Genomic DNA, 27,707 nt, shown 5'->3' on the forward strand with positions numbered 1-27,707 from the left:
AATTCGACGATATTTGTAAAAAAGTGTTTTTTGTGAACTTTGACCCCCCCCTAAAAAAAGCTTCACTTGGATTCATGGGGACTTTTGAGGGATGATTTGTAATGTCGAAAAGAAGCTCTGGTAAAAAATTCAGCCAGATGGGATATTTTCAGCAGATTGATCTTATTTTCGTCTGATAGTCCTGGTCTATTATAATACGTAATCATTCTGTAAGGAATTAAGGGCTCTATGATACATTTTAAGTTTTTGCTTGGATCTCCATCTCTCGGATCAATGGGTGAAGATGTATTTTTGTTGAGCCTAATATAGGATCACTAAGCTCAAATATAGTTTTTTTTAATTAAACTATGTAATACTACAAAGATCGAGTACTTAGGATACATAATTTAGGCTAAGTAACAGACATCCTTAAGTCTTATTAAGTGAACCGTAATACTCGTAGCATAATTATTAGAAAGAGGCATATTAGGTCGATATTAGAGAGAACTTAAGAGCTTAAGATTAATTTTGATTTATATTAAGATCAATATTCAATGATTTAAGTAGGTGGAAAATTATCTCATGCTAGACCTAATATCTAGAGAAGGTGCATTAATAATTTAGCAAATACCGGAAGCGGGGGCAAAGACCCAAGTGGGTCAAAAACGTGGATGATTTATTGAGATAAAATATTTCATTTCGAGCACGTCTATAAAATATGCTGCATATGATATGTAAAAAAAGATGGCAACGTAAAATCCCCAGATTTTTAACAGTATTAAAATAATATTCAAAATTTTTGTTAATTCAGCTATATATGCAATGTCTTTTTCGAAGATCGGTCATATTCATATTAGATTAAGGATAAAATTTAATAAATCTTCCTTATTTTATTTTGATTTAGGTTACTTTAGAAAATTACTTAGCCTCATCATCAGGATTTTATGCCATGTGTCTAGTTTAATAACTTTTAATCGCATACCATTTTTTCTTTGTACACTAGTCGCCAAATGTAGAATTGGTCCTATTAATCAGGATTTAAACAATAAACTGAAACTCATGTTTTTCCAACGACATTCTTTATTAGCTTTACGTGGGGCAAAAATTCCGTAAATATTTGAAAAATTGCAATGATTTGAGCAGAATAGTAATTAGTGAATTATGTGACAACGATAAGCTACAACGAGATTTCAATGAATAGTTAGTTACTAGACAAAATTAATTGATTTAAAAAAATATTCCACGAAAGAATTAGTTTTACCGTGATTCTTTTTCCTTGCTATATAGAGTGGGCAAGCTTTTTACAGTAAGACATAACTATTAAAAAAAAAATGCCACAAAATTTGGAATGTTTCAATTTTTTGTTAGTGTTGAGCACATCAATGATTACTCTGAATAAGTTCGATACATTGGAACGAAAGATTAAGACGTGATTTGGTATTTGTTTGAAGGGAGAGCAGAGAAAATGTAATAGTAAAAAACATTATAATTATGCACGCCCGGCAATTTTCTTTCTTAGGTGCTGAAATACCCATGAACTAATATGCAGCAGAAATTTATAGACATAAAGTTAAATTAAAGATAAAAAAAGGGAATAGAGTTGCCATCCAATCGAGAAATTTAGTATATTCAAAAAATATGTAGGTAGCTCAAAAGATAAACTTTTAATGAATGAAATATCAGGAATTGACGAAATGGGCTTTCATAATCCTATTAAAAAAATACAAAGGGCAAAAGAGAAAATTCAACAGAAGATATATGAATACAAAATATAGGAAAAAATGGTCATAGTATAAAAATAAAAAGACTATTTTTTTTTCTTTTTTGGAACTGATTAAACGAACTGGCAAGCGATAAAGTAGGAAAAAAGACTAATATTATTAAAACGTGAACAAAATTACATGATATGATTTTTTGTATTTATTGTTTACGGGTTGTTCACAAATTGGGTACAATTAGTTTCGTTGTAAAAATTAACACATTGTAAAGCAGAGAAACACAAGAATTAAGTCATTTAGGTGCTTTATTTATATAGAAATGGGATTTTATTTAAAGATTTGTTTAAATACATTCGACTTAAAATTTGAATTCAAATTTCTGCGGACGATTAACATATAGAAAATTAGCATCTTTGTACGTACAATTTTACAAAAAATGTTAATGTGAAAATATTAGATATACTATGTTGATTTGTATCTGTCCTTTAAGAAAATATGATTCTTTTTTAAAAATATATAACTTTAAGTGCGGCTCTCGGCGGCGTATTTTTATAGTAGATGAATATATAGCATAAAAGAATATATATATCGAATGATAATATATAAACCCTTCTGCTTCTTAAAAGTATTTCTTAGCTGTCCAAATAAATAACAATATCTTAAAATCTACTTATTTTCTGCTAATTTTTTTAAATCTAAATTCGACAACTTCAAATTCAAAATCATTTATTTTGCCATAAATGTAGATAATACTTGGGTAACCACCTAATTACAGCATCTATCATGAAAAATACCTTAAAATTAATAATTAAAAATGGAGAAAAATTCAAAAAGAACATAATAAGTCAGGAATGTGCAGAATTATTAATATATTTAATATTATCAATGTGAACCTGTGGAGATAAATATCAGACGACAACCACTCAGGCGCCCTCTTTTAAATTTAGGAAATGATAAATTTTTAATATCCTGTTGTACCTCATTTCACATTTTTACAGCAACGGAGCTGAAAGCTTGTTTTTATGAGGCAGTTTTATGCAATGGAGCAACAAAACATTGGTGATTTACTAGGCGCCCAAATCCTGACTCAATTTTAGGTAGTGTTACAATTTTCTTATAGGTATGTAGGTTAACCTGCATTTATAATTTTATATACACTATCGGACAAAAGTAGAGAAACTTTTTAAATTTGCGTTTTATTTGAATACTTCAAAACTAATGCAGTTCTACACATAATGAAAATCAACAATAATTGTTAAGACTTAATTTGTATAAAGTAAAGTAAATTGTAGAAGAAAATCCTAAGATTTAATTTAATTAAACAAAATATTTATGAGACAAAAGTAGAGAAACTAAATTTTATTCCAAAAGTACAAGTTATTTCTTATTTCTATCTTAGAAAAATTAATAGTAAGTAGAGTATCCCTTATTGGCAATCACCTCGCGGCATCGATTTGGCATGGATTCCAACAGTTTCATAATGGTTTCCTCTCCAATAGAATTCCAGGAATCTTGTAAAACTTTTATAAGATCATTTTTATTACTGATCTGATGTTGCCTTACACGCCGGTCTAGTTCCTCCCAGAGGTTTTCAATCGGGTTAAGATCGGGACTTTGCGCAGGAAAGTCCATAACCCTAATATTTTCCGATAAAAACCAATCTTTGACAACCTTTGATTTATGTTTGGGGTCGTTATCTTTTAGGAATATCCAAGTCAAAGGTAAAGTATCCTCAGCAAAGGGTAGCATTACATTTTGTAGGATGTCTAAATACACAAATCGATCCATGATACCCTCAATGATGTGTAATGGTCCTGTACCGAACCCAGAGAAGCAACCCCATACCATGCAGGAGCCACCACCATGCTTTACCGTAGGCTGTGTATATCTTGGATCGAATCTTTTGCCTTGTGGTCGATGTACCCATGAGATTCCATCGGACCCAAACAAATTGAACTTACTTTCATCAGTAAAAAGAACTTTTTTCCAGTCGTTGGTTGTCCAATGCAAATATTTTTGTGCAAAGTTGAGTCGGGCCTTCTGATTCTTCTTGCTAATAAACGGCTTTTTAGCGGCTCTTCTACTAAATAATCCTCCTTCCCTCAGTCGTCTTTGTATGGTCTTAGAACTAACATTAACACCAGGTAATTCACTTAAAATTTTATTTGCTGATTTGTGAGGATCAGACTGGGCAATTCTTTTTATCATCATTTCCATGTGTTTGGTTGTTTTTCTTGGGCGGCCACTTTTTTTAATGCTTTTTGTTGAATTTCGTGTTTTAAAATTAGAAATTGTCTTGCTAACAACGGACTTATGCAAATTAAGCGTTTTACTAATGTCCACTTGTCGTATACCACTCTTGTGTGCATCAACTATTTTTCTACGAAGGTCTTCAGACAAATATCTTCCGCGAGGCATGTTGATTAAAAAAACTATGCAAAACTATCAACAGAACTCACGTAAAGCGAACTAAATACTAAATTTGGACGATTGATATTTAGGTTTCTCTACTTATGTCCATCCGAAAATATTTGAATTCTTTTATTGTAAATAAACAACTGATAAGAGGCATGTAAAATGCGGTAAAAAAACGCAGTTGTTGAGAACTACAATATTTGTAGTAAATATTTAATTTAAATACATGGTTTCCGTAAATCAAAGAATTTTTAGAAGTTTCTCTACTTTTGTCCGATAGTGTATAAATTAAAAGATGCTGTTTCCCCTTATAAAATATTTTTTGAAAGATTTTTGTTAATTAAAGTAAGGTGTTATGCTATTTGAAAAGGTAATATTATATAAAAATTTCAGGTTTTGCATTTTTTGTATAGATTTCTTTATGATCCAAGACAATGAATGACCATAAACGCAAAATCAAATTATGATAAAATCAAAGTATCGTATAAGCAATATTTTTGCTTTGGTGATAAATATTTTTTGATTGTATAAATATTTTTTACTTATATTACTTTTTTAACTAAGGTATGGTAAAAATAGTTTATTATTGATATGATATTCAAAAGATATTTCGTTGTCCAAAAAAATAACCAATTGAAGTTTTTTACTTTTTGTACTACTGTAGTTTCATTGTTATTAATAGAGATACTAAATTTATGTTCAATGCCTGTTCGTCATTTTTTAACTTTCTTGATTATAAGAATTTGTGATTTTAAAGTAGTTAAGTCTAAAATGTGATTTTTGGAATGAGCAAATATTTATTTAATAAATTCGTGTACTACTGGCTTTGTTTTATTATCGGTTTATAGAAAAAAATTATGGATATTGGTTTTTTTCAATTATTTTTGAGATAGAGGAATTACTTAATATATACCTTTTCGTTGATTAAAAATTTTGCTGTAAGAATATTAACAATTTTATATATAATTTTTTAAAAAATATAAATAAATTTTTAAGTAATTTTTTATTTACGATTTCAGTTGTACCAGTTACGAAAGCTAATGCAGGGCTCGGAGGAGGCTCCAAAAGCTCCACTGGGAAATAACGCTAGGCCCATTCAGCCCTTACACCATAGGACTATTCGGACGAACATAAATTTTAAAAATGCAGAGGTTAGTATAAAAAATGTATGCATAAATGTTTAATATTAGGCAATACTTAACGCCTTCGAGATTCTTTGAATCAGTGTATATAATACAGACAGCATAGTTAAGAATTAATAAAATAATTATCTGAAAGGAAATTCGAATTATTATTACATTTTCTTAAAATACTTAAAAATTACTACTAAGACTTCTAAGAAAGATAGATCATGTCCATTTAGGTTATGCATAATTAAATAAATTATACCATAGTAAGATAGTATGTTATGAGCTTCTGGATATAAAAATATTAGGAACAAAATATAAGTGTATTCTATCTTAAATGGAAACCTAGCTTAGGGCTTAACAAGATGTTTAAAGCACCTGTTAATATCGCAGATTTGACGCCTATGTTGATCTTCTTTTGAACTCTTTTTCTTGAGTCATCATCGAGGTAAGACTGAGGAACAATATGGATTTCTGATTATATTTAATAGTTTTCTAGCTAATACAGTGGAGAATAAATCTCTCAAAGTCTTTTAATCAAGTCTATCGTTTTTATTGTTAAGCTGCATGCTTTAGAATTTAATGATGGAAGAACTAAAAAGCTGTATGGGTAAGAGCCAAATATTAAATATTAGTTATTATTAAACTTAAATTTTATTTTTTTCTTGGTTAATAAAAGCTCAGTGAGAATCAGTTTTTCCTTTAGAGAAATCCTTCCTCCATTGAGAAATATCTAGTTTGGTCCTATGATGTGAATTTCTTTTTCTTCAACTTAATGTAGTCGTATTTGTATACAAGCACATTAGTTATAATTATATCGATAAATGCTGCTTGATACACATCTATGTATATAAAAGTAAAAAACTAATATTCTTATCTCTTGGTTATAAATATATTGAAGAAAGACATAAATGTACTTAATTTTATTCTCCAATTAAAATGATAAATTTTTGTTTTAAATTGACAGTTAAAATTATTTTTATATTAGCAATATAAGTGCAGTTATGAGACAAATTTATAAAAAAAACGTTCTTGTCGATTGTTTTTGATTGATTTAATTAAAAGTAATTTATCTAGACACCGTAATGTTTGCAACGTTCAAAGCAAACGAACCAAGCAACATATTTTATTAATCCACCAAGTTGTGGTAATGTAAGATAATTACGCGAGAATGGCCGCATTTAGAAGGAAAAGCTCCCGGAATAACGAATCTGTGAAACTTTGCTTTCGCGTTTTTATCCGGTCGTTAGTTTTGGCCCGGCTGAATTCTAATTTACAGCTTCGCGCGAAATGAAAACATTTTTGCGAAGAGGTGCTCAATCAAAAATTTCAGTAGCAGACAACTTCATTTATTTCGGGTGTTAATTTGTTGGGTTTTGTAATGGCCCTTGTTTATTTTTATGCTCGCTGCGTGCAGATTTCGTTTTTCACTCAAGTTTGGCAGAGATAGTTTTTAAAAGCGTTGTTTCATTACTTAAAGCAGTTTAATTATTGTTTTAGTAAATTTAGAACTAGATTACTAATTTTGCATTTATATAAGGAAGTAATATTTTTCGCACGTTAAATACTATCACACACTACTAGACACATCTGTATTTAGAAATTATAGTTAATAACAGTTAGTAAGCCACATGCCCTGCCCTTCACAATTGTGTGAGAGCGGAGTATTTATCTTTCTTTATAGGTGCAGATGATAGTTGAGACTACAGTAGCCTGTAATGATTCCATCAAATCCACTGCCTATGTGCCGAGACAGAAAGAACTTTGCCCAAAATCTAGATCAATCTGCTAGACATCTTCAGTTTATCTTCACTTGTTTTTCCTTATGCTTTTACTCAAGGTGAAGACAAGTTTACTCCATTGTCTTTAAACCCGAAATAAACGAACTATATATTTCTATTGAAATTGTTAGCACATCCCAGCTTTCAATTGAATCTTATCACTTGAATGGTGTTTTGACTCTCAGAACTTCTTTTTACTTTGTCCCTTTTAGTTTTAAGCTTTTAAAAAATGCCTTTCTTTCGTTAATTTCGTTCTATATAATATGTTTTATTGAAACAATCTTTTTAATATTCCAGTGAGGGTTTTGCAATTATCTAAATACGACCCAATGACCTAATAATTTATTTTACGGACGATAAAAAAAATTTTAAAAGCGATTTTAAATATCTCGGAATTAAATACAGTATTTTAAATGTGATACGATAAAATAAGTAGTTAAAATTATTAGTATTTTTATATTAAAATAAAGCTTAATTATACACACGAATTAATTACCCACATATAAAAAATTCATTTAAAATTCAGTTTTATAATTACCAGTTTTTAATAAATATTCCTACATTTATAAAAATGCATAACTTTTAAGGGTATATTATCATGTTTTTATTGTTCTATTTGATTTTATTTTTGTTATTTTAGTGTAGTACATCAACAATGGTAATATGTTTTGCTATAGTGGTAACAAATTCTTTGGCAGTAACCTTTACGTTATAAAACTATGAAGCTAATTTTTTATTCAAAAAATTTAAATGAGAGTCAAATTTCAATTTGAAATCTATGTTTAAGCCAAGATATTTGGAAGCTTCAACAACCTTTAAAATTTCAGTATCGATAGCAACATTTTCCATGTTGGGTCTACCATTGAGGTACGCTTCTGCTCAATTATAATAGTTTTCATCCATAATGGTTATTCATCTAGATCATCATTCCGGTTTTTGTCGTGCCTTCTAAAACTCATGCTTCAAAACCTAAATTAAGGTCACTGGATCTTCCGCTGTTCATATTTTCATTCTTCTTTCCTTTTTATTCGACTATCCATGCTAAATTCCTTTGTTTACTAATAGGTGTTCGAATTGATTGCTTGCAACACCAATGCATGTATTTTCTGCAATGACGAACGACAATTAAGCTGCGGTGCAAGTATTGATTGGATTTTCTTTGGAAACATTAAATGTTACAATAATGTTAATACATTTTCAAATTAATTATCGAATGACAATAAAATTAGCATTTAATCCGTTTCAAATTTAATGCATTTTATATTTGAATAATATTTTCTTAAACTACCCGGAGTTTTCTTTTATTATCCTCCATAAAAGAAAATTCCGAAGGAGTTATCTTTAAAAACCTAGAAAGCTGAGCAACTGGTATCAAAACTCCACTTTTTCGAAATATTTGTCTATATCAAGCTGATGCATCAACAACTTAAATCCAAAAACTTGTTTACCAATGGCACTCCTTCAATCAACATGAAGAATTTTCTGTGATCAAACATGTAAATTATAGTAATTAACAACTCCAAATCCGGTAAATGTACTGACTTTACTGACTCAAAAAACTTATTTACGAATATCTTAATTTATTCCACATTTTCCTCATAACCAAGAATAGATTCGTCTTGACGGATCTTCTAGAACAAGGAGCCCCCAGTGAGTTAAATATCTTCAAATAATTAAAAACTTTGCTTCCATTTGATCTGCTTTCTTCATTATCAGTAAGAATTTCGGAAGGATTCATTAAGAATGGGCAATTTCTGAACTAGAGATACTACATATGGTGATTGAGCTTAACATGTCTTATACAAATAATGCAGGTTTACCAGATACAGGGTATTTAAAGTTTGAAATTTCTTAATAATTTTGTGATTTTAAGTAGTATTGTCTTAAAAATTGGCGACTTTATGTGTTTTGACATGGAAATTACGAATTTTGTGGTGAATTTAGCATTATTTATACAGGGCGTTAGTTACAGCCTGTTACTTAGGTAAATTACAACATATCTTTTTTGCCTAATTAGTTATGGCTAAAACGATTACAAAATCTAAAAGACAGTTCAATTTTGAATGAAAAAGATACTCTTGTTTATTTCATGTAACTCTATCAGTTTTTAAGTTATTTGCATTATGTAGCGAGTTTACAGTTCCTTTATTAAAACACCTCATAGACAAAAATAGTTAACTGATTTATTACATAGATATCTATTAAACACAATGATTTACAACTAAAAACATGTATTTATGTATTTATGTCTAGTCATTCCAGAATTTAGACTTAAATTGAACCCCTAGCGGCAAGGACTAGTATTTACGGTTAAGTATTTACTAAGCATTTTTCTTATATCTAACAAAGACTCATTTTTATTTGTTTAACTGTTAAAATCATATTATAAAAGTATTATATTTTTATCAGCATTTAAACAGTCTTAAAATTAGCCTAAAAATACAATGAGGCGTGCAAGCAAGAGCCTTGTTTCATTGAATTTTTTATTAGAATTGCGAATATCAAGTTTTTTTGTTGTGAAGCTTAATGGCAGGCCAAAACCATTGTATACGGAGTCGTTTGTTTCGGTTACATGTTTTGAATTCTATTCATTTTTTACACCGGGAGTTTACCATTAAGCCGCTTTGCACGGCATAAAATAGATTAAAGCTATTGTGTTTAGAATATCGAATTGAATAAATGTTACACAAAAAAAAACAAGCTTATAAAACTGGGATTAAAATTGTGCAGTCATCTAAATTAAATTCTTTTAGAATGATATGACCTTTATATATAAATACATATACATAGTAATTTTTCTTGAATTTTGGAAATGCAAAGTAAGAAAATCAATAGGCTTAAGATAACCTTTATTGCATTGTTTAAGTTTGGAGCATTATTGCACTCTTCATGATGCCTTACTGCAATTTATTGTAAACAGAGAAAAAAAAATAGATGAAAGAACTTAGATAGGTCTTAAATCGAAAAAAAAGGAACTAATCAATGTGGGTTTACAGATTAAATCTAAGTAACACTAATACTTGGAAGCTACTCCAATATGACATTTTTATCACACTTATTACTTATTTACTTAGGTGACCAAAATTTCTCTAACTACACTTGGTTGTAATTAAATTCCTATATTCTGTTAATTTTCTCAAATATAATAAAAATTAGTTTAATCACAATTTAACTAGAAAATTCAAAAATTGCTAATAATAAATTTTAGGCACAGCTATAAGCTGTAAAAGTTCGTAATTCCTAAACAACACTGTCAGTTGCAATAAATTCATTGCTTTCGGGTTAATGCTCTGCAAAGGAGTTTTATTCATTTCGATATATTTATAAAGCACCCAGTTTTTTTTAAGCTTTTACCTGTTAATTGGTGTTTATTGCTGTATTTAGACAAATGGCACTATTAACATACAAATACACATTATGATCTATATCACCTGTCTCATTACTTTGGTCGATTAGCACAGAAGTGCTCCTTAATTTCCGAGTTTTTTCCATATCTGCATGTTTATTAACTTGAAGTATTAAATTTGGTTCTTCAATTACCCTTGGAATTACTTGTAATTTTTTCTGTTCTGATGACTGTTAGATAACGCCACTTCCAAAAATTGAATCGTTGAAATAGTGTATTTTTCAGATCCAGATATAAATCCCTCGGATTTTCATTTTATAAGAGATAATAAAAGAAAATTGCGGCCAGTATTAAAAAATATTTCTCAATTTTAAAATGCATTGAATGATGCCTGATGAAGGGCAGTCTGATCGTCGTTCCTTATTGCAGTAAATACATGTTTTATATTGTAAGTAATTAAATCAAAGACGTACTAGTACATTTTAAAAAGAAAAATTAAAATAAATAGTAAAATAAATTATCCACAGCGGACGGTTGGTCTTTAAATTCTCGCAATATATTAATATATTATTAGTAATAAAACACATTAATAATAATATATTTTTAATATCAGCTCTAGTAGCTTTAATTTTGAAGGAAAAATTAATCATATTATCTGAGCAAGTTACTTGTACTATGTCCTATTAAATTTTCCCGATTAAAATTTAAAATACCCTAGATAAATACGTACGTATGATACTTTTTAAATAATTTATATCATTTTAAAAGAAAACGCCTATTTTTGTTTTTCAAATGTTGCTTGTTTTCTATTCTATAGGGAAACACTGAAAGCACACTTTCGAAAGAAAGAATATCAATCAATTCGCATCCATTTAAGTTGTCGCTTCGAACTTGAGAAAACTGTTATTAATTGAAAAACTTTTATTACGCCGATTTATTCATTCCCTATAGCTTTAATAGGTCTCTGTTCTCTAAAAATTACCAGCTTCTCCTCTTCTGGATATTGTTAGTGACGAAGTGCATTTCAAAAACTTTTTTTCATTATAAAAGTTAGACTCTATTTTTTATTATCATTTATAAAATAAGATTTTAAATGTACCGGATGTTAAAAATAAAGTAGTGCATTAACCTATATTTGCAAAAGTCATAGATAAGAATATTGGCCATCTATTTAATTATACTATTCAAAAACATAAGGAAAAACTAGTTTATAAAAATTGTAGTCGGTAATACATGTATTTCTTCTGATAATACGTTATTTTAATGGTAAAGTTTCTGATTTTCCTAAATTTCTAAAACATTAAATTGGGGTTTTTAGTAAGGGTTTCAAATAGCTTTAAGTTTGATGTTTCATTAAAATTCAAGCTGCATTTCTTGAAATGAACTGTTCAATATTGCACGTTAAGGTAAATAATATTCAATCTTGCATTTGAGTTTCATTATCATGAAAATAATCTAAATTTACTCTTAGTTTCTCGTCTCATGATATTAACAGCTTTCTTGTTCTTTTACAGAACACTATACAAAGCTAAAATAAAATATTAGTTTTTTTAATTCCACATTCTCCATATTGAGATCTTTTCTCCTTACAGTTTGACTTATAAAAATTCCAAGAATAGTAAAATATATAGTTTGGTTGTTACACTTTGATGACATGTAATTGTTTTGCAGAATTGATACCATGAAGGACGGAGCTAAGCTAGGGCCACTAATTCAGATAATGTATTGTACAAACAAACTAATTTGCCTAAATGCTTTGTAATGTAATAGGAATGGGATACTTACCATTTCAATTTGAAGATGAGATCGTACCAAGCTCAACTTAGTTCTAGGACTTTTAAGAAATATTCGACATTTAATTTGATCGATTATAGAATTCCCTTTTTTATTTGGAATAAATTTATGCATATTATGTAACTTTTACATAATATGCAACTATAATATTATAGGCATGTTGACATCGAATATTTATACGTGAAATTTTGTCAAATTTTCTAAACGTGTGGCAGTTATTATACATATATTGGCCTAAATTTATTAATTACAATTGAGTGCTATATTAATAAAATTATGAAACTTGCTCTTGTATTGTGCATCTGTGACCAATTATTATATTAATGCCAAATTCAGTACTAATCACAACATTGCGTTACAAAATTCTCGTTCTTTTATCATTAGTTCTTAGAATATGCTAAAACAGTAGTAAACGTTTTTTAGTTTCCTTTTATAAATAAAACATATTGTCTATCAATTTTATGGTCTTTACATTTTTTATCTGGAAACTCTAGATAGGTGAATCAACGACATAAAGTGACCCTTCCCGATTGCTCAGTGAACCACAGTATTCTGATTAGGTGTTAACAATTTTAAAAGTGACATGAATAAAACAGTAAAAACTTGAAGAAAAGTAAACCAACTTAATATGAAATGAAAGAAACTCAAAAAACATATTTGTCTATCAAAGGAAAATCTAATGCTCTATTATTGATCTAAAATATAAATTACACGAACACAGATGTGATCTAATATCTCGATTCTCCGTCGCGTCGCCACTACAGTTAGGTACCACACCATCTCATATTTTAGCACATGATTTCATGTTTATGTAAAGAGTTGTCATTATCCGGACTTTGCATAGACCACGTGTTAATATTTTGATTTACTTAAATACTATTAAGTATTTTATTGGTTACTTAGTTTTGATTCATTTCGTCCAAGTATATACTTAATTAAATAGTATTATAGGATCACACGAACTACAGGTAGGTTATGCTTATTCAATTTAAATAAAAATGATATTGAGTTTCCATGTAATTTTTTTAACAGTTATCACCCATGCAATTAATCTGAGACCATTTTCCAAGTGGACTCGTGTTTACCGAACTTTCGCATCTGACTTAGAGTAGCCTTGCAGGAAAACTCGCGGTTTAAATTTAGATCCAGCCTATTTTTTATTAAATGAAATATGGAATACTGATGCTTGCTGAAAATCTTGAAAAAAACCTTTCGATTTAAAGAAATAATTTCAAAATATTAACATTCGAGACGCCACCGCTAATTTGCTTGGGAATTCGCTCATGAATCAAGACTCGTAAATTAGGATAATCGTACCCTCGAAGGTGAAGTTAATTTGCCTAACTATTTTACGAATGTTTGTAATTTGCCCCTTCGAGAAAATAAGAGCCAGTATTTTAACCTGGCAAATTCGGAATTTTTAAATAAGGCTATATTGTTTTGGGTTTTGCATTTATTTATTTGTTATACCTACTTAACCGAATTTGTTAATTATACTATGTAAAAAATAAAACAAGAAACTTAAATTATAATAATATAACAAGTACCGAAGCTTATAATACTATATGTAACATTAGCTACTTGAAGAAGTTTAGGACACAAAATTGCTTTATGGAGTCTAAGGAACCTTTAATCAGTTAACAGAAAGTTTCTATTTTAGATTATTAACTAATAAATGTGTAAAAAGTAGGCTTCGTAAATATCATCAAACTTAATAAATTTACAGACCAAGTATGAGTGTATATAATATATCATTTTTTAAATGATGCAATGAAGTTTAACATTGCAGATGATCTTAAAATTACGTTCTGATAAATTTCTTTACGTTAATGGTTTCTAAGTTTCCATCGTTACATCATCGTATTTTGAATTTGAAAACAGCCGCGAGATATAGAGAAGTTTCCGCATAACCCTCTTTTAACAGCTTACATATTGTTTTCGGTATGAGAAAAAAATATTTTCCTTTCTCACCTCTATAGAAAAATAGCACTATAATCATAGATTAATACTTCTTAGATAGAAAACCTCCATAAGCGACACTGAATGTTGCGCCCTCTGAATGTCGAGGAAGAGTACTAACCGGAAGCGAAAATGGGCTTGTGACTTCATAATAGCGGGAGATTTAAAATTTAATTATGGTACCCAATTTGAATTTTGCTCTACTGTACCGTGCTCTTAAAAATCCTGGAAAATGTGTGGTTCTTTCGGAAACTATAGTGAGCAGATTGAAAAAATGTTAAACTTAGTTTTCAAGTTTTTGTTTCTCTTCTTTTTCTTTCTTCTTTCTTTTCTACGTATTGTAATACTGAACCAAAAAATTAAACAAATATTCATAACATCGCAATATTTTGTTGATACAAAAATTTTCGGACACAAACAAATAAATTAAACAATCATAAAACACAAACAGTGTTTTGAATTTGACGTTTTGACAAACACGCTGATGTGTCAATCAATTTGCTTTAAAATGTCGCGTGGTAAAGCTAGAAACGGTGCAATCAGAGATGTAGTCATGAAATTGTTTTGTCAAGGAAAGACTATTCGGGATATCGCTAAACAGATAAATGTGGCAAGTTTTAAGACACGGTTATGATAGGCCACGTAAAATCAGTCCAAGAATCTAAAGAACTCTCGTTCATAATTAGTAAAGCTGATCGTTGAAGGTCTGTCAGAACGATAACAGCAAAATGGAATGAAAAAACAATTAGAAATGTTTCACAAGATACGTGCCGTCGATAGATTCATAAGTCTGATCTACATTTTATAAGGTATGTATGTTGCATTTAAGAAGTTGCATATTTATTCAATAAAATTGTTGCTTTACTCAAAAGAAAAGCCTTTGCTTACGGAAAAAAATGCGATTAGCGTAATGGTATGAGGAAGCGTATCTGCTTTCAATGTTGACAATCAAAATATCCTTGAAACCAATTTGTTAGTGTTAATTCCAATTTTATGACTGGATAGAAACTTTATTTTTCAACAAGATAGGGCGCCATATCATACGGTCAAAGCCACAAAAAAACGGTTGCAAGATAACATTATTTCCGCTCTTGACTGGCCTTCCAGCCATCCAGATTTAAACATGATCGAAACTGTATGGCACAAAATGAAGCAGCAATTAAAAAATGATCCACAGCAAGACATTACTGACTTACGAGTCAAACTACAACATATATGGTATTCTTTTACTGGAGCAGACTATCAAAAGGTTGTTGAAACTATGCCTGCTAGAATTAATGCAGTTGTTAAAGAAAAGGGAGACGTGACCAGCTACTGAAATGGTTCATTCGAACATTTATGTATCAGCATACTATTGCGTATTATCCAATATTTGTTAAGTTTTTTAGTTTAGTATCATAGTGTTTAAGAACAATTTTGTTAAAATTATGTATGGACAATATATTTTAATGTATTATAAAAGAAATGTGTAACTTTAACGAACTTTAAAATAAATTAAAATTGATGTCTAGACATTTTTGTGTTAGGGCTCGTAATACTATAATATAAAAAAAGATTATAGCAAAAAATTCATAAGTTATACAATAAAAATTAACAGTTATACACGCCTATTAAAACATTAAATAAAATTTAAAAATTCGTCCACAATGCATAAACTTACAACTTAATTTAATTAGAAACTTTGATATAATTATAAAAAACAAAGTTTGTAAAGTAGAATTTATGCAGGGTTCCAAAGGTTACGATAAATGTATAAAGGTCAATGAGAATTTAATAAAACCCCCAGGGAATCACCCTTTATCTAATTTCACTATCGAGTGCACCTCTGTCTAGTGCAAACTTGTGTTTCTTTCTTAAACTTACTACATCTTTTGGAGTTGGTAGATATCTTAGACCGTCTTAACGCCAGGAATTCCTCCCAAAGGCATTATCTGAGATTTACCTGCTTTATGGACGTCCGCAAAGGCCAAATACATGTTTACAGTTTATAACCTATTTTCCTTATTGAGGTCAACTGATATACATATTGTTTTATACACATCATTACACTGAATATATTTGCTGACATAATATATATATAGAGCTTTGTAAGACTTATGTTTTTCCCTTCAAATAATATATATAATTTGTTATATGACCCAAGAAAAAAACCAGTAAAAGTAGTTTATTTTGCCCAAACTATAGAACAACACTCTAATAATTTAAATACAGATTCTGTTGACTGTCAACTGGTTACATTTAGTTGACATCATACATCATACTGTTGACTTCCTAAGTGGTTCGGAGAATATTAAAATGAATATTCCCATCCGTGTTTTGATGACATAAATCGTCGCAGTTTCGCCGAAATATATCAAAACTAAAAATTCTTCCGTAGTCGGGCCATGTCCTATTTAGACATGTCCACATGCCAATATAACGTAATAAGTTGGATTCAGCCAGAAAAGCCGGAAATGGAGACTACATACGCTTCCAGTAGGAATCGCCGGTCCTGCAGGACAAACATGTCACAAAACCGGTTCGCTCGTTTTCATTCAGGAAATTGAAAACCAGACAATGCAAATTTTACATCTAGCCGCTGCGCCCGCTAAATTTGAATTAATTCCGTTTCGGAGATTTGTATCTTTTTAATTAAATTCCGATTTTAATAATTCAGACAAGCCTAATATAGTTTCCGTGGGGCCAATTATACACTTTTTGATTTATTATTTTATGTACAAATATATTAAATTTTTAAATTATATGAAGGGTATTTTTTTATGTTGTGTTAAAAGGAATATTGGTGTGGTAAAAAAGTTTTCTACAAAATTTGCACTAAACGTAATCCATCTATGTTTGCAGTAAATGATTAGCGAGTGTGTATAACACAGTGTGTCTATACAGATGGTTCGAAAATTAACGAAGAAAGTGTATTCGAGCCTTGCAATAAATACTCAAAATCATTGGGTTAATATACATTATTACAACTATATTAAATATATTAATAATTAATGGCATTATACAAATATACATATTGTATGCAGATTATGCATTAATTATCTCCACAAGATCCACCTAACAGACTTACATTTTGCAGGGGATTTGTAAGATTGTTGGGCGAAAGAACAGATTTTATGGACAGTTTAATTATGTCTGATAAAGCTCATTTTCATTTTTATTTATATTAATAAACCGAACTTTTGATATTGATCTGTAGAACAAAATCAATTACGTGGAAAACCTTTACAAGTTGAAAAAATTACGGTTTGGTGCGGTATTGCAACTTTTCTAGGACAACAATCAAATTGTATCCGTTACCTCGGAGCCACATTTGCAAATGTTACAAATATGTCTTACTGCCGAACTACGTAGATTGAGAGTTAAAGATCACTAAATATGATTTTAACAGCAGAATATAGCAACTAGCCATACCATTACAATAGTGGTGATGCAGTTTTTAAGGAATAAGTCTCCTGCGAGATTAATTTCCCGAAATGGAGACTTTACTTGGCCAGCACATTCTCCTAATTTAACGGCTTCAGATTGTTTCTTGTGGGCGAACTTAAAGTCTGAATAAACTAAAAAACAACATAACTCAGGAGATAATCAGAATTGATGGAAGACTTCGAGGCACAGTTATAAACCACGTCCGAGAAAATATTTAAAAATGTAGAGAATTCAATGGTGGATATTTAAAATCTGTAATTTAAAAAAAATAATGAACTATTAAAAGCTGCATTCAATGAGCATTATTTTTCAAATTTTACTTCTTTTCTAAAGATGTGCTTAATCATTCCTTAAGAGAAACTACCTCAGGTAGAACATCGCTATTTTCACCGAAAGTCAAGCGCCTAGTTGAGCACTGAGCTCAGATATCATCGGGTCCAAAATGGTGCGGACTGCTTAGTGAACCTTAGTGCGGTAAGAAAGAAAAACAACAATACATTGATATGGTTTCATGGATTTACAGGCATGCAAGGTTATAAAGAAACTAATATCTTAGCAAAAAAGGGATCAAACTCTCAGTTTGTGCGAACAGGCAGAACCTTTCTATAGCATCGGTAAGAGTATATCTAAAACTGAGCTAAATAAAAAATAAGTCGCTGAGAATGCCTTTAAAATTAAATTTTAAGATGGAAATTTAAGATAAGATATTCATCAATGCCAAAAGATCTAGTAATTTAAAAAAAAGTGCACAAGCCTACCACAGGCTAAGATGCATTCGATAGTAAAACCTAGACGAGCCCCAGGAAGGAAAAAACCTTAGATAAACCAAACTATAAATGCTTACAAAACTGTGGAGAAAAAAAAAGAGGAAACGCTGAAAGCTGTACCAAATTTCTCGATGAATATGAAGTTGTATAACGAAATATCATCTCTGAATCCATTACAGGTTTTATACCTTTATCAAAGCCACTATACGAGATATTACAATTTAATATTAGCTAATGGTATGCAGTTGTTTTACCCCTATCTAATCTATTTATTTTTTATTGTGCTTTACGAAAATTGCGTATTTGTAGTAAATGCTGTTACTACTCTATAAAGGGCTTCTAATCGATTAACTAATTTATCATAGTTTTCTTTATATCTTGTGCGGCGCCGTCAAAAAGTCAGAGACTCTTTGCTTGGTTCTTTAGAAAATTATTCAGGACGCAGTGTTACAATCAACTCTTGATTTTTGTATGTCATTGATCTTACGTTTCTTGATATTTCCAGACTACTTTGACAATACCTGAATGATAAATCTCTACAATAACTTTAAAAGATTGACTTTTAAAAGTGAATGATAGGTTTGAAGCCAACCTCTAATCAGTAAATTTCTAAAAGACCAAACCAGTATACAATGCACAAACCAGCATTAGAGAAACACACCAAAAGTACATACTTTGAACTGTCGTTGACCATATATTTACACCTGACCATAGGAATTTCCGGTAAAATTTACAAATACATGTGATCAATAACTACAATTGGCAATGTGGACAGATTTGCTAGGTCAATCACAAACAACACAACTATACCATACCACGATCGTATAATAATATTACCGTAAATTCACTTACCAAGTACGAAGCACCTTCAACAATGAGCTTCTAATTTCTTCTTCTAAATTTTGTAAAATAATTTGCAACAAACATAAACACAGCTTATATGCTACGTTGCTGCGACGAGACTCTACCAGTAACTACCAAGCAAATTTGTCGACCTATAGCGTTTTCCTTTTAAATAATTTTTGGTCTATTAATTCTTCATTTTTTTTAACAAACACATCTTTATTATATTTCAAACATTAAAAATAATTTACAGGCTTTTAGGCTCAGTTTTTTATTTTGGAAATTGAATGACTGGTTCTCATGCCAGATGAATTTAATGAATATTTTAGTTATTAATTTTAGAATGAAATTAATTTTAGTATTGTAATTTTTCTGTGTATTTATCTTGTTAAAAAGAACTATAACTTGACGTGACTTCATTCGACTGAACTATCTAACTAACGTGTAGAAAATGCACTTGAAAAATTGACAAAGCATGTAGCCAATGTGCTTTTCCCCTGAAAAATTGACAAAGCATGTAACCAGTGTGCTATTCCCTTGAAAAATTAACAAAGCATGTAACCAGTGTGCTTTTCCCTTGAAAAATTGACAACGCATGTAACCAGTGTGCTTCTACCCTGAAAAATTGATAAAGCATGTAACCATTGTGCTTTTCCCCTGCAAAGAAAGATGTTCCAATTGCTGTTTTGCACTTTTGAAAAATTTTCTGGGCTAAAAAGTAATAATAACCTTCGAGAATTACAATAATGGTACTGCTAATAAGATTTCTTTTAGTTACTTGAGGAAAACAGTCTTAGAACGTAATATGAGGTTTTTTAAGAGGATCAGATCTTTAGCAAGTCATATATTTCTTGGGAATATAAGAGAAACTCACTCCCTTTATTCTTATTGTTCCCAGGAAAGAAGAATTCTTTTCAAATCTAACCATTAATATCTAAAAATGTTAAATTAAAAAAAACTCCTTGCATTATAGTTGAAAACCAACTACAATTATTTATAGGATAGGACAGACGTCATGCGAATAATTTTCTCCTTTGAAGAGATCAAAGAAGAAGCAACTGATGGGTCTAATAGTTGTGAGGTTTTTTGGTTAACCAAACCTAATACGCTCTCTCATTGTTTTGTTAGGCCTTAAAAATACTTATCCACTTTTCATGTTCAATATCAACCACTGATCACAATCATATTTTCGAAGAGGACTTGTGGTTGTACTGTTGCGCCTCTTATTATTAAAAATGATGATATTTTTATATTTATGATTAAAACTCTTTTTGATACATTCCTGATAGTGTTTGCATATTTTTGTCACAAGCGAAGGTTTATTAAATAATATAATATAAATTGATTGATTGCCCTAATACTAAATTAGCTGTCTCAGAAGGACCTTAAAACAAATTCTCCTGTGTTTATTTGGGAAAATCTATGGAGAAAATCTTAATATAAGGATTTAAATTCTACGTGTTAGGACTGAATATAACAGTCTGAGATACATTTTGAACAATGAGTCAGGTTTCAAAAAATACTGGAATGTATTCCTTATAAGTGAATAAATTTACGTATTTACAAGTATGTTAAATTAAGATCAACGTTATTATAACTAAAATCACCTTATACTTGTGGCAAATAATTACATTTAGTACAGATGGCAAATGAGTAAAGTTGTCGATCACTGAAATAATTAAGCCACCTCAAAAAATTTAAAGTTTTAAGAGATCCTTTACATAGGATCTACTAATATTTTGACCTCCGACCTTTGAGTCCAGTCTATTTCAGCTTTCTCTTGCAATTTTTAATTGCAAGTTTAAATCTAAGGAATATTTGTTTCACAGTATAATACTGACTATAAGTACTAATTATAGCGCTTTCTTATTGAGGTTATGGTTTTACGATGGCGGACATTTCAGCTTTTTTATAAGATAAATCAGCGGTTAAGTATGTTTTGTTCAATTACACTTTTTACTATGGCTAATAATTTCAGATATTTAGGATATTCATAATCATTATGATGTAGTTGGTAAACCCGGTTTCACATTAGAGGTTCTCTTTATCAGCTTTCTGACATTATCCAGGCGGCTTGTTAGTGTTATTCCTGGTAAAATTATTTTGACAAGTGTCATTTCTCACTGCATATTAAATCCACTTAAGATTCGGAATATTTAATTTAATATAACTGTATTTGATGATTGTTGTATTGTATTTTGCCTGTATAATATTATTGTTAGACTTTATGACTTTCTCTTATTTTTGTCCACAATTACGATATCTGTGAGGAAGAACCATCCTTAAATCGTAATAAACACTATAATTATGATTTTTCAGCACTGGCTGGAAAGTTATCTGCTACATAACCTTTTTATTTGGACAAGATGCTCCTGTGCTAGCTCCTGGTAAAGAATTTTATCATACCGCTCTTTACATCCTGTAACTGCTAACGTTTAAAATCGATACGTGATGTGCTGAATGACTTTTTATATTTTGCTTCAAACTGAGGGATCCTTGACTATAGGAGAAAATACTTCTTTCTGTACACACCTTCAACACCAGTCTTATTGATATATCTTACAGATAGAGTCTCACCCAACCATATCTTCAATTTCTCTTACCGGGAGGAGTGATAGCCTTGAAATTCTTACTGTCTCAATTGAAGTATTTTTTTTTCTGTTTATAGGGCTATACCTAGTAGTTCTCTTCTTTTCTGTTCTCTCTGTGAAACTACAAAGGTGGCTTTTACTTTTCCTTAGTAACAAATTCTGAAGTTCCGAAAAGTCTTCAATCTATGAACATTAGGTTAATAATCTTGCGATTTTATCCTTAACGCCGGTTAAGAATAAACTAAAAGATGAACAGCTTCCATTTGGAACTAGAATGTGGAAAAGCTTCCGATGAACTTTCAGACGTTGTCTGTAAGTGCAATTGTTTAATTTCCCATTACCTTTAAATCTGATTTTTCAAATGTATTATTATAACTATTCATTTTAATAGAAGATAGGCAGCTAGGAGTTAAACGATAAAAGGATAAGTTCGTCGGGATGCTTAGTAAGGTGAAAAGCAGAAGAAACAAAGATGGTACCTACTGACTCATCTTTCAGCTTTTTGGCTTCTTCAGGAAAGGTAACCAGAAAAGCCAGGGAGAAAAGAGAGAAAGCATAAGGGATCACGAAGATCAGTTATCAGCTTGAGTACCCCAAAATAAGCCAAAAAGTGGCAACGCATGTCGGCAGTTACCACCTTGCTACCCCATCTTACGGAGTATCCCGACGCACTTATCCTTTTATAACTGTTAATATTTAAATATATCGAAAAAAAAGTTATGAAAATGTTGGGTACTTTTACAAAAATATATCTTTATTTAGTCTTCGATTATTGTTTTATTGTTATACAGCTATGGTTGTGTTATCATCAAAATGTATTGTAACAAAACCGCAAATTTTACTCAAGACCTCCTTAGTTTGCCCTGCCAGGCTTTAATTAAACAGTCCAATTTGTGCCTAAGCCAAAATAACCTGAAAAAGATGGTACATCCCTTAATTAGCCTCCGCCTAGCTTTAGGGATAAATTCGCGAGAAAATTACCGTTGGCGGTAGATAATAACGTTTTAAGTTGAGCCCCTTAATATTTAAAGGGGCCGCGTTTAATAGTTAAGACCCAACAAAAATATACAGATTACCTCGGCTTGGGTAGAGGTTTATTTCGTAATTACCTAGGAATATAATTACTTTACAGTTCTGAATATCTATTTAAATACGCACGTATTCATGATAAAAGATAATATAATATGTTTTCTTTTTCTTTCAGATCAGAGAATTTAGATTTCTTTATTGGGGTTAGCTGCATGTCTTTAGAAAAAGATTTATGGCAGCTTCGCCAAATTGTGTTAAGTGCATTTTCTCTGAGGCTGGCTTTCTAGTTAGATTCTAGACTTATGACACTCACTCCATATTTTCCAGCTTCTCGAAATAAGACCCATCACAGTTGCATACATGCTCAGATAGTTTTTTCCTTCTAAGCCTACAAAAATAGTTTTTTTTTAAAGTCTGGTTACAAATTTGGAGAGAGAAATATTTATTTGTATTTTACGCAGGCCAGATTTTTAAGTTCATATGTGGTCCCGACGTAATTTTTTGGTAATATCACATCATGGTTTTTTTTCTTATTAAGGACTGTTTTAGACAATGGTATTGATCCTTTATTGAGTTTTAAGTTTTTCGTCCTTCGAGAGTTCTTTGCCTCGTGAAAGAAATAATCGTGGCATTAAGAAAACTTATCAAGAAGCATTCATTGTATCTGCTAATTAAGTCATACATTTTCTGTTCTTGCATCTATTTTTATTTCCTCTAATTTTTTACGTAGATTTGCAATGTCTGTCTATTTTTTTCTTAATATAGGGCTGATTGCAAAAAAGGAGTTACAATTATTAGCAAATGACTTTAACTGGTATCTATTTAGATCATCAATGAATATTTTTGTACAATTTTGTATTGACATTTCAGAATCTCACTTTTATGTACCAACTAATAATTTTTGTTAAGTTTTATAAAAATGATGTATGGATCTTTATGGCTTAAGAATTTAACCTGAAATCTTACCTTTTGGCAAAGGTACTATAGAGGTCATGAACTTGAGATATATCCTCATACTACAAATGCTCTGAATATTTTGTTTAAGTAGGTCAATAGTGTTGACATTGGCCCTTTTGGAGCAGTATTGGGCAAATTTTCTCAGAGCCCGATGACCTCTAATGTTGGAATTCACTTAGAGTTCATTTAATGCTTTTATAATTTATAATTTCCGTATCGATTTTCCAATCAGATTTCTTTAGCCTTAGATGTCTCTCAGTAAAAATTGTTGGTCGGTTCTAATTAATAATTAAGGAGAGGCACACTTTTCATAATAATAATTATTGTGTGCAAATAATTGTTTATTATCAAAAAAGTTATTTTTTAATATCACATATATTTTATTTAAAAATTGTTAGTAAAAAAGAAACCAAATAAAGAGGAAAACCGATTTAAAAAGATATTTAGCCACTATTAGCGTTACAAGCTTTAATTTAAGTAATTTTATTTAAAATGTAGTTTTAAGCCTTTATGGATTTTTGCATTAAACGTAAAATTCGACATTTTTTCTAACTTAAAATCCAACGGATTAAGGATAAATGCATTTCCAGTAAGCGGGAATAATTTTTATAAGAATAAATAATTATTAAAGCTGATGCCTTAAGTCTTATTATTATAAAACGAGTTTTCTTTAAATATTTATAATCGCTTAAATCTGCTCTGGGTCCTACTAGATCGGTTTTAGCCTGGGAAGATTCAGAACTTGTTGGGTTTAGGAATCAGATCGGTACTTGGTTTAGTTTAGTTTATAGTTTATTTAGTATGGACACCGTCTATAGATTACATCTTTTGTTGTAATCTATAGACGGTGGTATGGGGGTATAAAAAAGAGTAATTACATACCAAAAAACAAAATATCTTCTAGAATTACCCTTGTTGAAGAGGATTCAAAATTTTCTGTATTTTTCTATGTGCATAAAAGTAGCCTACAACAAAAATATAGAATATAACAATTAAATTTAAAATAAATATAAAATTATCATTACTTTCGTAATGTGTCACAACGAAAAAAATTATATTTTTATTCTGTTAATATTTAATTTAGCTGCAAACCGAAAAGATTGCACTCATCTCGATCGATAAAAATACTTGAGTGTTTAGCTGCTGCAACTTCCTCTTCTTCTTCTTTTTGTCCTCCTTCTACTTTTTTTACTTGCTCCTTTTCTTCTTTTTCTTTTTCTTAATTTTCTTCTCATTCCTAAAAATCTATTTGTAAAGCAAATAAAAATTCAAAAGAACCTTTAATTCCAGCAGCCTTAAGTTTTTCAACTGATACTTTATGATTAAAACAAACAACCGCATTGGAAAAGTAGTAAAATATACAGCAATCTCCTCTAGTTCAGGTCCACTTATATCTTCACAAGAAAGGAGAAAACTCATGCAATAGAACTGCTATTTATAAACTGTAAGTCGTCAATTAAATTATTGTTATTCAGAAGACCCCCTTGATAGTTACAATTATTGATTGAAATACTAATTGATTTTTTAATTTTTTTTCCATCATTGCTATAATATAGTTATGTAAGTATTGAACAAATTTTTAATTTAATATATAATGGCTATTTGATTATAATGAAGCTGTCGTTTTTTATATAGAACTTTTTCACCTTATCTTATTGTCTTTACGTTTTGTATTAAATTCTTTTAAACAAAAAAAAAACAATTCTTTCCTTACCACTTTTAAAGTTTATTGGACTTATTTTAAACTTAAAACGTGTTTGTTATACTTTATTTAATAAAATTCATAAGAAGATTAGTGTCGTTTAAGAATCATAAATACCCAGTTTCTTTTTAAGCCGGTTACCTTCTATGGAGCGGAGAACACAAACTCTTTAAAAATTAGTTAAAACCTTATTGTCTTACTACAGATTTATTTAACATTCATTATTCTTTTGCTTTTATCTAAACTCTCAATGGAAATTTTAAACAATTTTCAATAAAAGGCTTAGAGAAAATTAATAAACTTTGAAGATTAACTTTTTGGAGCTGTGCCGGGTACATGGAGAGTTTTCTTTTAAAAAGTTTTTTTAAACAAGTACAGTAATCGCTTTAATACGGCTTATTCTTTTATGTTTATATTTAGCATTTTGTTTAATTTTATTGAAAAATAGAGTTACTTTATAGATTTGAATAATAAGATAATTTTTTTTAATGTATGGTAGTTATCAAAAATGACCTCAAGGTAGATCATTCTGACAAAGGCTTGTTTACTCTATGTTTATTTCACCAAAAACCAATTAAAAACATATATGTATTTGGCAGTTTGTAAGCATTTTAACTTGACCTTGTGACGATCACAAAAAAAAACTAAGTACTATTGTAAAAGTATAATTTTTTGCTATTTGTGAGTCCGGTATTCAAAATAGGAGGTTCCATTTAAGAAAATCACCTTGAAAATAGTCCCTAAGGTTAAATTCAAGGTCACTATAATCTTTCTACTATTTTACCATTAAACTTTTGACATTTTCAAATCACTAGTTTTTACTATTGTTACTATAGCGTTATATACTATTGCTATTTGCGTACTTAATTAAAATGAAATACCCTATAAATTACAACAGCCATATGACACTGCAATCTTCTAAGGTTAAATATAATTCTATTATTAATAAGTTTTTAAAGTCTAGAACATTGTGGTCTATTATTAAAAAATATAATAAGATAACTTTTATATTAATAAATAAATACATATAATTAACATATACAGGGTTACTGGTAATTCGATACATTCCTTTGGTGATGTGATAGGGGAGGGGGTAAGAAGTAAATTGAACCCTAATATGTATTATGCAAAAGTTGATAGTTTTCGACATATTTAATTTTTTCTGTTTTTCTTCAAAATGTAGACCTTAGTGGTTTAAAAGGCAGTTTCCAGAAAATCCGCTGTATATTTTTTTAACTTTTTAGGCAAAATACATGCTCAACACAATAGTGTTACGTTTGTAATGGCAAAAGTCCCGCAAATAGTTGTAACCATAGGTAAATTCTCGATGCAAAGTGTAATTTTTTTTCTTAAATAAAATACTACACTTTCTAGTGGATATTTTTTGAAAAAAAATTATGCTACATTCTTCAAAATTTCCTTAAAACTTCCTTATTACCTAAGCTAGCTCACAGGATACAAATGCTTAAAAGTTAGGTGACATGGTTTTGTATTTTTATTATAAATTGTAAAGTAACGCATTTATCAGTATTTACCTTCACAAATCTTGTTCAAAATGAGAGCCTCTATTGCGAATACAGGCTCGGCAGCGCCTTCTCATTTCAGTCTTTGTTGTTCTAGTTGTTATGGTATTCCTGATCTGCTGGGCAGCGTTGGTTATTCTTTGGATAAGATCTTCCCAGGTAATTATTGGGGTTGCATAAACCAGTGCTTTCATTTGACCCCATATGCTATAATCAAGCGGGGTTAAATCAGGGCTTCGTGCTGGCCAAGCTATTGGACCTGACCTACCAATCCAACGATTCGGGAAACGTTCATCCAGGAACTGCCGAACTGACCGCCGAAAATGAGCTGGACATATATTATATGTTATAATAACATATAATTATGTCTTAATTTGACAATATACTAGGAAAATATTGAAATTAAAAACATCAGAAATTTTCACAATTAATACATCTTATAAATGAATTACAAGCCAAAAAAAATGATAGTTCTCAATGAAAAAAATGCAACTAAAGTCGCTATAGGCTTTTTTAAATATAGTGTATGACCCTCATCAAATTATCAATATCTTCTTACATAAATTCTTGACAAAACATTGCTCTTACCTGCTGCTATCTAGCAGCTCTTTCTTTACCAAGCCGGAAATTTAGTGAGCTGGTGTTCTGATCATTGAAATATCTTTTACTTTGAATGAAAATGCGAATCATTTTGTCAAGAGTTATGCATTTTGATGAGTCCTCTTATCATCATCAGACTCCTACACTACA

General features: G+C 30.0%; 1 protein-coding gene across 3 annotated transcripts in view; it reads left to right on the forward strand.

The window, feature by feature from the left end:
* The window catches only part of LOC126740910 (carbonic anhydrase-related protein 10), a 340,228-nt gene that overhangs the window by 292,415 nt on the left and 20,106 nt on the right, over positions 1 to 27,707 (forward strand). For all 3 annotated transcript variants that reach the window (XM_050447094.1, XM_050447095.1, XM_050447096.1), the window contains one exon: positions 5,132 to 5,263. In XM_050447094.1, the coding sequence (XP_050303051.1) occupies positions 5,132 to 5,263 (132 nt within the window). The remainder of the gene's footprint in view (positions 1 to 5,131; positions 5,264 to 27,707) is intronic.

The sequence above is a fragment of the Anthonomus grandis genome, chromosome 10 (genome assembly GCF_022605725.1).
Source record: "Anthonomus grandis grandis chromosome 10, icAntGran1.3, whole genome shotgun sequence".
In the NCBI taxonomy this organism is placed as follows: domain Eukaryota; kingdom Metazoa; phylum Arthropoda; class Insecta; order Coleoptera; family Curculionidae; genus Anthonomus; species Anthonomus grandis.